General features: G+C 42.3%; 2 protein-coding genes across 2 annotated transcripts in view; one reads left to right on the forward strand and one right to left on the reverse strand.

The window, feature by feature from the left end:
- abce1 (ATP-binding cassette, sub-family E (OABP), member 1) overlaps positions 1–7,585 on the reverse strand; it is a 10,445-nt gene extending 2,860 nt beyond the window's left edge. The window contains exons 1-13 of the mRNA XM_020586658.1: positions 7,388–7,585; positions 6,064–6,190; positions 5,887–5,972; positions 5,665–5,762; positions 5,048–5,165; positions 3,770–3,907; positions 3,440–3,509; positions 2,342–2,438; positions 2,151–2,240; positions 1,605–1,726; positions 958–1,082; positions 406–502; positions 172–236 (exon numbers count right to left, since the gene is read on the reverse strand). Of these exons, the coding sequence (XP_020442314.1) occupies positions 172–236; positions 406–502; positions 958–1,082; positions 1,605–1,726; positions 2,151–2,240; positions 2,342–2,438; positions 3,440–3,509; positions 3,770–3,907; positions 5,048–5,165; positions 5,665–5,762; positions 5,887–5,972; positions 6,064–6,190; positions 7,388–7,564 (1,410 nt within the window). The 5' untranslated portion in view covers positions 7,565–7,585. The remainder of the gene's footprint in view (positions 1–171; positions 237–405; positions 503–957; positions 1,083–1,604; positions 1,727–2,150; positions 2,241–2,341; positions 2,439–3,439; positions 3,510–3,769; positions 3,908–5,047; positions 5,166–5,664; positions 5,763–5,886; positions 5,973–6,063; positions 6,191–7,387) is intronic.
- Positions 7,586–7,613: 28 nt separating this feature from the next.
- anapc10 (anaphase promoting complex subunit 10) lies at positions 7,614–10,281 on the forward strand. The gene is made up of 6 exons (XM_020586657.1): positions 7,614–7,703; positions 8,448–8,565; positions 8,658–8,748; positions 9,025–9,145; positions 9,242–9,295; positions 9,626–10,281. The coding sequence occupies exons 2-6, from the start codon at positions 8,451–8,453 to the stop codon at positions 9,803–9,805; spliced, it is 561 nt and encodes a 186-aa protein (XP_020442313.1). The 5' UTR covers positions 7,614–7,703; positions 8,448–8,450; the 3' UTR covers positions 9,806–10,281.
- The last annotated feature ends 4,332 nt before the right edge of the window (positions 10,282–14,613 follow it).

Consider the following 14,613-nt stretch of genomic DNA (forward strand, 5'->3'; position numbering starts at 1 on the left):
AGTGCAGTGTGTGCACGTCTTCCTATAGTTGTGTGGATAAATCTGTCTGAAACCATCACTGTGAGGACATGTCGTCCTGTCCTCAACCCTTCAAAGGACTGTTTGAGGGCTCGGATGTGGTTTCAGGGTTGGGGTAGGAAGATGCAGGAAAACCACTGGGTATGTGTGACACTCACCTCCTCCGTCAGGTTTGAGCCCTCCTGCCAACATCCTGATGAAGGTCGTCTTTCCTGTTCCTGCAGAGACACACACACACCAAAACACACATTAATATATTAGAAAACACCTACATGTCATTTACAATCCACAGAAACATCTGAGCGTTAAGGCCTGAGGTGTGGTCATAGCTTTATCTAGCTGTACCTATTAAACTGACAACTGAGTACATGCTCAGCTACAACTCACCGTTCTCTCCCAGCATCACCATGATTTCAGAGTCCGTAAATTCTCCTCCTTTGATCTCCAGCGTGAACTCGCCCATCGTCTTCAGCATGTTTGGGTACTGAGGAGCAACAACAGGCCGAACGTCAGCTCCGAGCTCGGAGGTTAGACGTGTTTCACACAAACAGCCTCACTTCTCTCTTTAGTGAGCACATTTTTAACTCACAAGGAAAAGAACATATGTCACAGGAACAAGAAGAAAAACCTCTGCAGTAACACAATCTGAATTTTCACTGCATTATCTCAACAAAACAGACTAATTTATTACTGGGATCCCCATCAGTCGATGGAGATCAGCCGCTACGCTGCCTGGGGTCCACGCAATAAACGCTATAAATGAGGGAGGAAAGAAAGACGAGAGAGATGGTGGGAAGGATGGGGTAAAGAAGTAAGGAAAGATGAGGGGAAAAGGAAGGACTTACATAGGAAAAGAAAGTATCAGAGAAAGGGAACAAGAACATGAGGAGGAGAGTAGAACAGATACAGGAAACGACAATATGGACGAGCTGAACGCACCTGGTAGTGTCTGAGTCTCTTCACCTCCTCCTCGTTGGCCGTCTCCGCCACTTTGAAGACCAACGAGGTCTCACGAAACCTGAGATTCTCTGTGGGGACGTAACCGTCCAGGAAGATGTTGATACCTGGAGGACAGAAGGCAGCGCTCACATCATGTAGGAGGGAAGGAGAACCGAACCCCTCCTATTCATCTGGCTCCGTAACATCCAACCTTTATGCTAAGCTAAGCTAACACCATCTCCATGTTGATTTTCTATCCAGATCCTAAAGGCTTTAAGACTTCATACAAGACCCTGCTATGCCAACACCAGTCCGCTGGTGACGTCCTACGAAGTATTCACCCAGTCCCTCCAGGCTTGTCTTTCAAAACTCACTATCAAATCAACACGCTCAGATTATTTCCTTTTGTGAAGGTGAACCAACGTTACAGCACAACCCCTGCATGTGTCCGTTCTCCATGTGCTGGCTTTGTGTTTCAGTTCCATCTTTGTGAATTTGTCGATGTGAATCACGAATCTTATGTGAATCGGGTTTTTTCTCCCGTCCCTGCAAAGTACCCACCAAACCATGAACTCCGTGTGCTGCTCCAGCCCCACTGTGTTTTCAGTGTCTCACATTTGTGTTTAACGTGCGTGTTTGAGCATTACCCTCTCGGACGCTGAAGGGCATGGTGACGACCCCGTAGGCGCTGGGGACCCCATACAGGCAGCAGATGAAGTCAGACAGGTAGTCCAACACGCTCAGGTCGTGCTCCACCACGATGATGTATCTGGAAGAAGACAAGTAAACACAATACTTGAGTAATCCAGCGTTTAGAACAGATTTAAAAAGTGCAATTAAATATTTTAAATCGACTGACAGCACAAAAAAAAATTTATGTGAAAAGAAAAACGTATGTGCCAAAATGTTATTGCGGCTGACTGGATCCAATTTCTTTCTATTTACACATTCTATGCCTAAACTGATCTGGAATAAGGAAATGATTTATTCCGTTTAAAAATACGACTTCTGCAAGTTGTTTTTGTCTGATGACAGCTTGAAATGTTGTTTTGAGTGAGAACTGTGTAACAATATATTAGAACTGTCTGACCAATACGAGGTTCACACACATTGTCCTGTTTATAAAACCTTGAAACTTTAGCTGCTTATGTTTCTTCACAATGTGTAACATTCTGCTGAATGAGCGGTTTTACCTGTCCGGGGTGATGAGAGAGCGGATGGTGATGGCGGCCTTCAGCCTCTGTTTCACATCCAGGTAACTGGACGGTTCGTCAAACATGAAGCTGCAGTAGAGAGACAGTAAACACGCCCGTCATCAGTGTGTGTGTGTGTTGGCGTTTGAGGTAAAGTAGAATCAACAGACGCAGTCAAAGCGTTTCCTCACATGTCGGCCTTCTGGATACAGACGACGGCGCAGGCAAACCTCTGCAGCTCTCCGCCAGACAAATCCTCCACGTTCCGCTCCCGCAGGTGACTCAGGTCTGCCCGGCAACAACACACAAAAACCAACCAATCAAAACAGAGGTGATGACAATTGACAACTGCTGGAAAAACAAAAAGACTTGACAAATAGTTTTGTGTTCTAAGTTTCTGGGTACAAATGCTCACTCTTATTTCTGACCCCTTTACTTAGACTTTGATCGTTCCTGATTTAAGTGATGATTTGGACAATTTAGGCCATTACACAGAAGCAAAGCACCTGCATACAGGAGTGATTCTGTCTCTTTACTCTGCAGGAGAGCAACAGTTCGATCAGTCCGTTTATATCTGACATCTAAAATATTTGACTGTTAAATAAACTGCTTTGCTTTTCAATCATTATCAGTTTTGGTCCTAATTGAGCTGAAAAAAACAATTAGCTGGGCTGCAGTATCAACATTTTGCTCTCCAACATGGATTATTGGACTACAGAATAAATGCACAGCTGCTGGAAAAGAGGTTTTGTAAAACAACATCTCAGAGTTGAAACAGGCGGGTGTGTTGTTGTTGTCAGCACCGATCTTCATTTTCCCCACTAACTACACGCAGCACTGATCTTCATTTTCCCCACTAACTACACGTCCCATTTTGTTAGCCCAGAGCCCAAACTGACATATTTATCTCTGATCCAGAGACATGTGGTTTATTGTGATAGAATGAATTTGTCTTAAAGCTAAATCTTACAAAGACAAACTGAGCTCCTAAATTGCTGCAGATGAACTTTATGTCAATCAACTCAATTAGTCCTCTGACATGTTAAACAGGTTTTTCTCTCAGATGTATTTCTGTGGTGGAAATGATGACTCAAGGAAAACATCTAACTAAATGAAATAAACTCATTTTAACCATCTACAAATGTTGGAAAATGTTTTCAAATGCTCAAAGTTATGTCTTTTAAAAACAGTTTGAAGTGAACATTTATGGAGGAGGATTTATTTTGGGAATGTCGGATTAGTTTTAGCCAGGCGTACCTAATAAAGCGACCAGTGTGTGTGTGCTTTACCTAGCTGCTCACAGACGATGTCCTGTGTGTCTGTGTCGTCCTTCCTGCTCAGGATGGCCCCGACCGACCCCTGCAGGCACAGACTAAGAATTACAACCAGGGCTCCACGCTAACTGTTCATACTGGTTGCACTGGTGCCACAGCCGAAGCATTAACCACAACACGTAGGTCTGTCGACATCTCAGCTGTACCCAGAGCTTAGCAAGATGCTCAGGGCTGACAAACAGTGACGTGCTAACACCCCCCACAGACACACCTTCACCTGACCTCTGAGTCCCGAGCCTTAGGATCTAACATTAAAACAGTCTCAGCTGTGGTGAGGTCCTCTACCTTGACGGTCTTTGGGATCTGGTCGACGTACTGCGGTTTGACGATGGCCCGCAGGTCGTCCTCCAGGATTTTGGTGAAGTAGTTCTGCAGCTCTGATCCTCTGAAGTAGGTCAGGATCTCCTGCCAGTCTGGAGGATTCTGGGACGAGAAGACACACACAGACAACAGGATTCGACATTAAACTCATTGTTTGTCTAGAGTGAACCCGTTTCAGTCAGACACATTTATCACCGCCTAGTGATTTGGAACAAAGAGCCTGGATTGTGTGGGCACTAAGGCTGAACCGACTCAGAGCTTTGTCAGTCAGCTCAGACTTGGCTGTTCAACACGATGTCAGAAAATCAACTGCCATGAATTTCAGTGATGATTCGACCACAATAAAAGACGGCTGCATACAATGATGCAGGATTTAAACTGCCGCTAGACGATCACTGGTCACTTTATTAGGTACACCAGTACAGTTGTAATTCAATGCAACACTTCAGCCTTAACATCTGTGTTAATGAAGCTCAAAATGTTTCCAGTTTTGGTGAAATTGTCATAAATGTATAAATGCAATTACAATTTCACCAAAAACAAACATTTTGAGCTTCATAAAAATAGATGTTAAGGCACTGAATGGTATACAATTGTACTGGTGTACCTAATAAAGTGGCCAGTGAATGTATAATATATGGAATAACAAGACACAGCAGCACACTTGTATTTCTGACGCCCTTACAGACTAGTTTTTCTTCTGGGACACACATTTGAGCCTCCTGTCAGTTTAGTGGGTACTGACTATTATAAAGCTGCTTGATTCTGTATGTGAATATTTGTCTCTGCTGCATCTGTAGAACATTAAAGTGGCTCTACACACTGTTTAACAAAGTCCTGCCACATGACTAATCTTAATTAACAGCTGTAGATAAACGAGGAACTGATAATTAAAATGCTGTCATGGCTGTGGGCTCAGCTGTAATTAAACTGTGTTTTGAGGTTAACTGCAGACACATCATGTTGGATCAACAGCATCTTTACATAACCTGTGGTCAACTCTAACACCAAAATGGACAAACAGCATCAAAAGAAGACATCTTAACTTTCAGCTATTGTTTGGTCAGAAGACAAAATGGCTGCTGTGAGCGGCTACACCCACATTTTATCTCATCAGCGCAGCACCGCTCTGAGCTCCAGTCACACTCAACAAATGCTCCTCAGCCACATTTCTGGGTGTTTTCAACCCCTAACTCCTGCAGCATTTCGGTCTGGCTCTTGTGCTCAGGCCTCAACACTCACATCGTATTTCCCCAGGTTGGGTTTCTGTTTTCCAGCCAGGATCTTCAGAGCTGTGGACTTGCCGATACCGTTGGTCCCCACCAGTCCCAGCACCTCACCAGGCCTGGGGATAGGCAGCCTGCGCACGCACACACAGAAAACAGAGTATTATAGCTAATCTATAACTATTCTGACTCAAACAGGTGAAATAACTGCTCCTACTACACGACAGAGTTCATCAAAACACTAATAGAGAGTTGGCAGCGCCCACCTCTTCTAATAAAACAACGGACAGTAATCCTGAGGTGCATCAAAAGAGACTAATAACATCAATAATATGTGCACCACATTTCACTTTCACATCTTTATGGCTCCTAATCATTAAAACAGTCTGACAAAGCTGCAGATTTCTAGGGTTGACAATCAGCTGACGTGACACAAAGGTCACACATTCATCGCTAATTGTTTTGTAGCAGATCGAGTTTTCATGAAAATTACCACATTTGTGTAGACACACCAAGGTCTGGCACATCAACAATTTAATCTGAGGGCAACATTACTAAATTCTTACAACTGTAGCTACACCCAACACTGTCCCCATTTCAGTGATCCGTCTATGACAATGCAGAGGAGCGTACCGGTGCAGTTTGAAGGCGTTGGCACAGTATCTGTGTGTGGTTTCCTTCTCCAGGTTGCTGGGCAGGTTGACAATCGACAACGCTCCGAACGGACATTTCTACAACAACAAAACACCATCAGAACATGTAAAGTACAGCAAAGAGAGACTGCAACAATTCCTATCAAAGCAATCACTAATTTTATACTGATCAGATGTTTCCTTCCAACTTGTTTATGCTTACTTTGATGCAGATGCCACAGCCTATACACAGAGACTCTGAGATCCACGCAATCTTGCATTGTGAAGTCACCTCTATACATAGCTTTCCTACAAACACACACATTTGAAAACAAATGAACCCATTTCTGTTTTTAGTGTTGCTCATTCTGCTTTTATTTGGCCGTGAACACCAGCTCACCCATGCGGACCACTGGGCAGGTCTTCTTGCACTCCTGGCGACATTTCTTCGGTTTGCATTTGTCGTGGTTGACGATGGCAATCCTGGTGTTTTTATCTGCCATGATGAAAGGCCTGCACCTGTGGAGCTGAGAGAAGTTATTTAGATGTTTTATCTTGCAAAGCGTTGTTTGTACACACATACAGTATTTACAGTAGACAGCAACCCCAACAGCTAATATCCAAACACTGAAGCTATACCTGCTAACTCACTATCAGCTCTGCTGAAGCAACACGGGCTCTTCACAACAAAGATGTACAGCCTTCCCCCCAACAGCTAATATCCAAACATTGAAGCTATGCCTGCTAACTCACTATCAGCTCTGAAGCAACACGGTCTCTTCACAACAAAGATGTACAGCCTTCTAACAATGGGCTGCCACAGGCTTGTTACCACAGCTATGAACCTGTGTCTGACTGTAACCACGTTTTCTAACCTTAATGCACAGATTTCTTTAGTGGGGTTTCATTTCGAGCCCGGGGGAGGTGAAACCTAGCTACGAGCAAACCGGCCCTGTTAGCGCCCTGCAGTCCCTTCGGGGGAGAGAGTCGCACCAGACTCCCATTTACAGTTCTGGCCTTTTGTTGTTACCTCGGGTCTGAACGTACAAGCCTACGTGAAGGCCTTTAACTACTCCGTGGTCTCCTCCGTGCAGTGCGCATACATTCAACACATATAACGGCTAATCTGCTCTTCTCAACAATATTCCTCCACTGAAACGCAACGCGACGGGCAGTGGCGAGTAGCATCAAGTTTGTCCTCAAATAACCTCCTGAACAGACTCGTTAATAAGCGAAATTCATCAACTAACCATAAATATTGACAAACACATTGAACTCTGACCTTGTAAATGTAAACCATTGTCAGGGATCGCGAAAACCTCAAACTATGAAGTTATCAAACAAAATTTGGAGTAACGTTATCATCCCTTCATGAGAAAACATGTTTTTGGAGGCCCTCTCCTAGTAAGAGCAGCAGATTTATAAACTACACTATCAAACTATCAACCGTTTCTAGTTTTGTATTCAAACTGATTAATGGGCTGTTTTAAATGCTAAACTGGAAGCTACAATGCTCTGTTAAGTGTACTAATTAGAGGGCGCTAACAGCTAGCTAACTGTTAGCACCCTGTAAGGAGTGCTATGTGCTAACAGCTAGCTTAACATTTACTACACCAGCATTGGAGGCCCCGCACTTTGACAGCTGCTCGACTGGGGAACGGCGTTCCTATGGCAAAACAAACCTAAGACGACACAAAATCCGGAGCAGTCAGATAAAGACTCACCCCTCTTCGGCTCCTCTTCCTCTGCTTTGAAAAAGATAAGCAACACACTAAGTTTAACAACAAATAATTGGGGGTGAAACTTGTTTTTTTTTTCCAGCAACGTGTTCTTCTCCTGGAAGCCGGCAGGAAAGATGGCGGCAAGACACAGACAACATGCGACGCTGATCGTGACGTCATCCAGAAGCGACCATAACTCACAATAGTGGGAGATTCGAAGCGGCTAGTACGGCAAAATTGATTTAAACGTAGATTGTGTAAACGGTTTCATATCCGATGCATTGGCACTACGTCTCGGACACATTTATGAACCACTCTTGTAAGTTTAATCGATCTGTAAACTAACTGTAGTGGTTTTTGAGTGTATGCATTTAAGAAGTATTTGCTGCCAGCAGCTAGCTTAAGCTTCACACCAAACTGTAATCATTTTGTATGATGCTTACATGCATTGAATTAGTTTGAGAAAATAACTAACGACCTCTTGTTTAAATGTTTTGGTCCTCTTTAGAATTCAGCCCAACAAAGCAATACGTTTTATATTCCCTGCTTTTCTCTCTTTTTATATGTCTCGAGTTGAGCAACGATTTTATTAACCACAAATCTGGCACTTAATGTCACGTAGCTAAATAAGATGTGATTAAATGTGTTTCTTATAAGCCGAATTGTAGGTAAAAACCATACAATTGTTTTAAGTTGTTAACTCACATTCTACTATTAAATATCTTTTATGTACCCAAAAAACTGCAAAATTGTAGAAATGTGAAAGAAGTCTGATGTTATATTACTCACCTCCAAAAAAAATGGGGGGGAAAAAAAAAACTAGTTTCACCCCCGTTTACGAAAAGTCAACCAGCATTTAGTGTAATTTTGGTTTGCATATTGTTTGTTTACAAAGAGGATTCCCATTAGTTGATTGCAAAGACGCCAGTTAATTTTCCTGAATTACCAACAACATACATTCAAAACATGGATTTAAACAATAAAACCATATTAAGACATTACATAACATCCCCAAATATAAAACCATACTCAGCCAACAACTGCTGTCTTTCTCTGTGTTTAGAGGATGGCCACCCCAAGCAAGACTCCACCTGGCGCCGACCCAAAACAACTGGAGCGGACTGGGACGGTCCGGGAGATCGGCTCGCAGGCGGTGTGGTCCCTGTCCTCCTGTAAACCTGGTCAGCCCTAAACCAAAAATACAGTCCTGTGTGTACAGAGCATTGAATTTGGTCTGGTGTTAATGTGGCTGTGTTTGCTCACCCATGTCTAGGTTTCGGAGTGGATCAGCTGAGGGACGACAACCTGGAGACCTACTGGCAGTCAGATGGATCCCAGCCTCATTTAGTCAACATACAGTTCAGGTGACATGGAGTTATTTTCCATCAGTACTGGAATTCCTGGATGTTTTTGAGGGATTTTCTGACTTAACCCTGGAAGTCAGGACTATCAGGAACATGCTTCCTAGCAGCTGAAGAGCAGTAAACTGAGGCATAACTGATTTGGTAACAGAAACTCTCTGGCTTATCAAGAAGAATTTTACCTCCAGGTCTTGTAAGAACCCTCGATGCATATTTCAGCTTGTTAATCACCTGTAAGTGGTTGTCAGTGTCCCTGGTGTTTTTATTTGTTATGTTCAGGAGGAGGACAACGGTGAAGATGCTGTGTATTTACGCTGATTATAAATCAGATGAGAGCTACACGCCCAGTAAGATCTCAGTCAGAGTGGGCAACAACTTCCACAACTTGCAAGAGATAAGGGTAACAACTCCATGCTACATGGATAATTGTCTGTCTGTGTGTGATTAGTGATGTCCACAGCAGCTCAGTGTCTCCACCGTATCTTCCTCTCTGCAGCAGTTAGAGATGGTGGAGCCCAGTGGTTGGATTCACATCTCTCTGATGAACCAGGTAAGAAACAAATCATGTCTTCACTTCACTGTAGGTGAACTTTATTCTCTGTAGGTGAACCCTCTCTGCAGAAACAAGCAAAATGCACTAAGATAAAGTAAGCCACTTAATGAAATGAGATGCTATGATGGACATGTTTACTTATTTTAAAAAATGAGACTTGTCAAGTAAGGTGAAGAAAGAGAGTTTTTTCATCTGCATCATATCTTCACTACACAAAAAAAAAAAGACGCTCCAGCACCGTTCTTCATGTGACATTGTGTGTGCTTTGTAGCAGTTGCAGAGAAAAGCCTCAACAGTGACGCAAGTGTGTGTGTTTGTGCGTTTCAGCGGACAAACGAGCCGATCAGCACCTTCATGATCCAGATCGCTGTGCTGGCCAACCACCAGAATGGCCGAGACACTCACATGCGGCAGATCAAAGTCTACACACCGGTGGACGAGAGCTCCATTGGCAAGTTCCCACGATGCACCACAGTCGACTTCATGATGTACCGCACTATCAGGTGACTGCCTGGCCTTCTGTGCCTCCTGGAGAGTTGTGGAAATGCACAAAGCATCAAGAGAAGAGGAGAAACGACACTGATATTTGGAGCTGCTACTGTGCTTTTGTTCAAATCAGATTTGGTTGATTGATTGATTCTATACTTATTACAGAATTGACCAGTCATACTTTTGTCAGATGTGGCTCTTTGAAAGTAAAGCACTGATACTATGAATCAAAGCTGCCGATATATATTTGACTGTAAAGTGTTTTTCTCTTCTCTTTACTCTGACAATAAAACTTCTCTACTGAAACTAGACTATACAATGTAAAGACATCAGCCACACAGTGTCAGTTTATATGTTGTGAAGAGCTGAGCTCCTTAAAGAAAATTGTCAGCACAACTCAAATCATATTGCTTGTATAACAGTTACTGCTAAATTTTCTTTCAAATTTTTATTGAAGTTCAGATAGTAAAGTTACAGTTTTGAAATAAAATAATTTTCAAAATGTCGACTTTTCTGTGAATTGAATCAAATATTTGCTGAATTAATGCCACACGTTAATGTCTGACTGGATCAAAGTGTTACTGTAGTTTAACAGTTTAACCACTAGAGGGAGTTGGATGGACATATACAGTATAATGATCGATTCTTCACGGACTAAGAGCAGTTTCACTCCTTTATATGTTGCATTGTAACGTTTGTTGACCCGGGTTTTATATGTTGTTGCATTGTAACGTTTGTTGACCCGGTGTTTCATTCATATAAAGCTCATTTCATTTTAAGGCAGAGACAAGAAGCTCTTGGTTCAATTACACTGAAAAATGTAGGGGAAGAAAAAAAAAAAAGAACTGGACCCGGTTTTAGGTCGAACATGTTTTCACCCCCCCTCCTTTCTACTGTTACACTTGAGGACTCTCAGTAACAACAGATGCATTTTCTAACCAAAAACTGCTGCAAACCCGATTCAGCCCTTTGAAGGACCAGACAAGACGTCCCCACTTTGCAAAAATGTCCTCACGTTCCACTTTACAGACGTGTCCTCACATTCCAATGTCCTCACAAACCAAAAATATCCTCACTAAAGAAATGTCGTCACTGTTCAATGCTTTTGCTTCAAAACGTTCACTTCACAAAAATTTCCTGACTTTAGAAAAACATCGTACTTTTGCAAAAATGCCCTCAACTAAAGTCTGCGTTTTCCAAAATGTCCTCAATGAAAATATCCTCACTTCACAAACGCATCCTCACTTTATAAAGTTAGCATTTTACAAAAAGAAAGTCCATGAAGTCCACATTTTCCATAAACATTCCCACTTTACATAATTGTCTTCCTTCCATTCCACTTTATTCCTTTTCCTTCTTTCCCGTGCTTTTTTTTTGGCACCCTCCAAGTCTCTTATATGCATTTAATTGTCCCTCCCTTGTGTCTTTTTCTGTCTTCTTAGTCCCACTAATGTAAGATGTGAGGAAGAGATGCCAAAAGAAACCGTAAAGACAGAGGAAATGCATTTAGACACGAGACATCTTTTCCTCTAATCCTTCATCAAAGGTGGTGGTGTTGGTGCCGGTCATGGCTCCTCACTCCCCAGAGCAGGAATAAGTGTCTTGGGCTGCATCTCAACCATCTTATCTGATCGTTCCTCGATCCTCACTCAAACAAGAAGTCATTCTGGTTGAGTGAGGATCGTGAACATCCCAAGACTCTTGTATCTGCTCTATGGATTGAGGAGCAAGGAGGCTGCTGGAGGGAACGTGAGTGAGGAAATCTTTTATGGACTGATGCCCTTTTATCAGAAATTGGTACGTGACTGGATGCTTCAGATGAAGGACTGGAGGAAATCAGAGGAGATTCCTCTCTTTGCATTTTCTCCTTGCATCTTATGTTAAGTGGAGCTAGGAAACAAGGAAAAAGCAAGTGAGGGAAACACTCGGGACATCCACTTTGTCTTGTTTCGTTTCCTCTCTCATTTTCTACTATTCCTCTTCCATTTTCTTTCATTCTTTTCCTGTCGTTTCCTTACTTTTTCTCCATGTTTTCATTTTCCGTCCCTTCCTTTGTCTTTCTTTTCCTCTGCTTTTCGTTGTTGACTCAGTTATACAGTATTTTACCTGTTGGCTTTACAGCCGTCCTTGGTGCAGGCTGCTACACAGCCGCACTGCATAGCCAACTCTTTCACTGCCTTGACCTCATGAAAATAGAAAACCCATCAAATCAGACTCTTTTCACTGCAGGAAGAAAACAATCCAGATGTGCTAAATGGCGAGCAGAGGAAGCTTCAGCTGAACACTCGTTTTTTAGGTTTTATCAATGAAGCTCAGACACACAAAAGCAGCTCCTTTGTGTCTCGGCTTTCTTCTTCTTCACGAAGCTAAAGCCAGATCTGTTGCATAACGTTATCTGCTCTGTACCAACTCCCACCAGCTCTGCTGTGAGGGCTGAGGCAGGAAATGTGTGGGAAGCTAAAGGTTTAAAGTGGGAGCTTTGTCTCATTCTGGTTAAAAAAGAAAATACAAAGCTTCCTTTTATCATTCTTGGTCCTGGCACAGCCCACAAACCCCTGCATCATCAGCAAAGACTAAATTAATCGTGAACAGAAATGTACATTTTTGTGAACGGTAAAAGTTGTCTGGTTGCAGTGGTGGAAATAAAGCACATTTACTTTTAGTACTCAGTACATTTCCCTAGAGACACTTCTGTGCTTTTATTTTGGTAACATTCAATTGAGGACTTGCTTTGTAATAGAGTACTACGGTGTTGCATTAGTACTTTTACTTAAGCACTTTGTCCACCACTGCTCAGAGCTACAAGCACGTCGAGGCGTGGCTCTTTCTCTCTGTGCAGATCAGAGCCAACGCTGTTTGCAGGTTATTGTGGAAAACCTCCATCGCCTCTGACGTTTAGCGGCGCTGCCTCCGGCATCGTTACCACAGCAACCATCCCATCAGGTTTCTGGGCCAAACAAGGTTGCACAGTACGTGACTGCAGTTTGTTTGTACTTTCTCTAAGGAGCTTCCCTCTGGTTTACACTCTGGCTCCGGTGTTTGTCACTGATCGTTTTCCGTCTCCAGACTTTTACCACAATCTAGAAGTCTTTCTGGTAAAAACATTCGGTTTCACTGGTCTGTTATTTCCTGAGGTTTCCTGGAAGGAACCATGTGATGTGGAGCTAATTGTTGTTCCTTCTGAACACAATTCACTAATTGAAGGAAATGTTATTTTCCCCACATACAGTGTAACTGGACGCTGTCCCTGTTCATCTGAGCTACAAGGCAATGACAAAGATTCACAAGGCCACGGCTGTAATTATAATTAATTATTCAATAAGAACTCTATTATAATTAGGAACTAATTACTTTATTGTTTCCACTGGTCTTTGTTCTGTTGACAGCCCAACAGGATTTATGAAATGCCAGTCAGAAATCTAAACATCATCCAGGAGCCAGATCCTCGGTCGTTCAGGTGATTTTAATCAGGCACCTGCTCACAGCGCACGTCACATGACCATGGACTGGGCCAAACTCCAGCATGATGCTACAATGGGTAGGGGGCGACTGGAAAGTAAAACCTAAACTTGCAGAAACTGAATTTTTAAAAAATAAATCTTTCCTATTACATTTCAGATATCTTTTCCATGTGAGGATTTTTAGACGGGCTTTCAAAATGTTTCCAGCAGAAAGTTTAAATACATCAAGTCAACCTTTAATACTCTACGTTACATTTTTAATATTCCAATAAACTTGTTGTAGTTTGACTCGTAGCTTAATTGGTTAAGTTTTTTTTTTCAGAATAAAAGCCATAAAAACCTGAAAACACAGCGCCAACGCAGAAAACCATCATATTGAAGATCGCTGATCAAAACAGTGCTTCAGATAAAAACTGTCTTTAATGAGTAAAACCACTCGGTGCTTTATGAAACATCTTTATTGATCCATAATCATCCTAACCTCATTCCACCATCACAATAGTTTGTTTTTATTCTTATAAAAAGCTGAATATGTACATCCTCTTTGTATTTACACTAGTTTACATGAGCACATGGCCTCTTCAGAGCCTCAAACCCGTGAAGGTCTACTTTCCCACCTACATTACCACCTGTTGCTGGGCGAAATATCACCCAACTCCCTGCTTATTGGCTGGAGGAGTTGCCTGGCAGCAACAGCTTATCAGATTAATATCTGGTAAGAGGAGTAGTTTTAAATTATTTATTTATTTTGAATATTTCATAAGCTGAGCATGTGAAGCAGCCATTTAGAAAAAGATTAAGGTAAAAAAAAAGTCTCAGTTGAATCAAATGTCCTTTATGGGGCAGAAAAGCCAAAACTGTTTGGAACAGAGAAAAAAATAAACTTGAAATAACCTGAAATGTTTCAGGTGATTCAAACCACATAAATTCTGATGTTTCTTAAAGTGAATATTTTAATGCTATAAATTCTTAAAATTCCAAGATGTAGTGGTGATTCGATGTCGTGATCTAGTAGTTGAGTGGAAATGAACTGAAAACACAGATGAGACGAGGGTTTGAGCCCTGCAGACCTGAAACGTTGGCTGTGGTTTTTTTGGTTTGTCTTCGCTTTTCCTCCAAAGTTTCACTTATACCAGTTTGGCCAGGTGAGACTGAGGCTACACCTCCAGCAGTTCAACTATACGTACGTTACAGTACTGCAGGCCTGAAACACACAGTGCACGTAGAGGTAATGGAAACAGGCAAACATATGGCGGCTGGTATAAAAACAATACTGACTGAACATGAGGTTCAACTGTGTTCACATTCGTTTCAACTCAAAGCGCTGCCCGTCTCCGTCACCTCTGAAAGATTTGGTACGTCTGG

Source organism: Monopterus albus, unplaced genomic scaffold, assembly GCF_001952655.1.
Source record: "Monopterus albus unplaced genomic scaffold, M_albus_1.0 scaffold418.1, whole genome shotgun sequence".
Classification (NCBI taxonomy): domain Eukaryota; kingdom Metazoa; phylum Chordata; class Actinopteri; order Synbranchiformes; family Synbranchidae; genus Monopterus; species Monopterus albus.

What these genes read in the sequence shown, in the direction of transcription:
- anapc10 (XM_020586657.1), top strand. Translation starts at nt 8,451, where the DNA reads ATGGCCACCCCAAGCAAGACTCCACCTGGCGCCGACCCAAAACAACTG. An exon ending in CCTGTCCTCCTGTAAACCTG is followed by an intron (nt 8,566 to 8,657) that starts GTCAGCCCTAAA and finishes ACCCATGTCTAG; the next exon opens with GTTTCGGAGTGGATCAGCTG. An exon ending in ACATCTCTCTGATGAACCAG is followed by an intron (nt 9,296 to 9,625) that starts GTAAGAAACAAA and finishes TGTGCGTTTCAG; the next exon opens with CGGACAAACGAGCCGATCAG.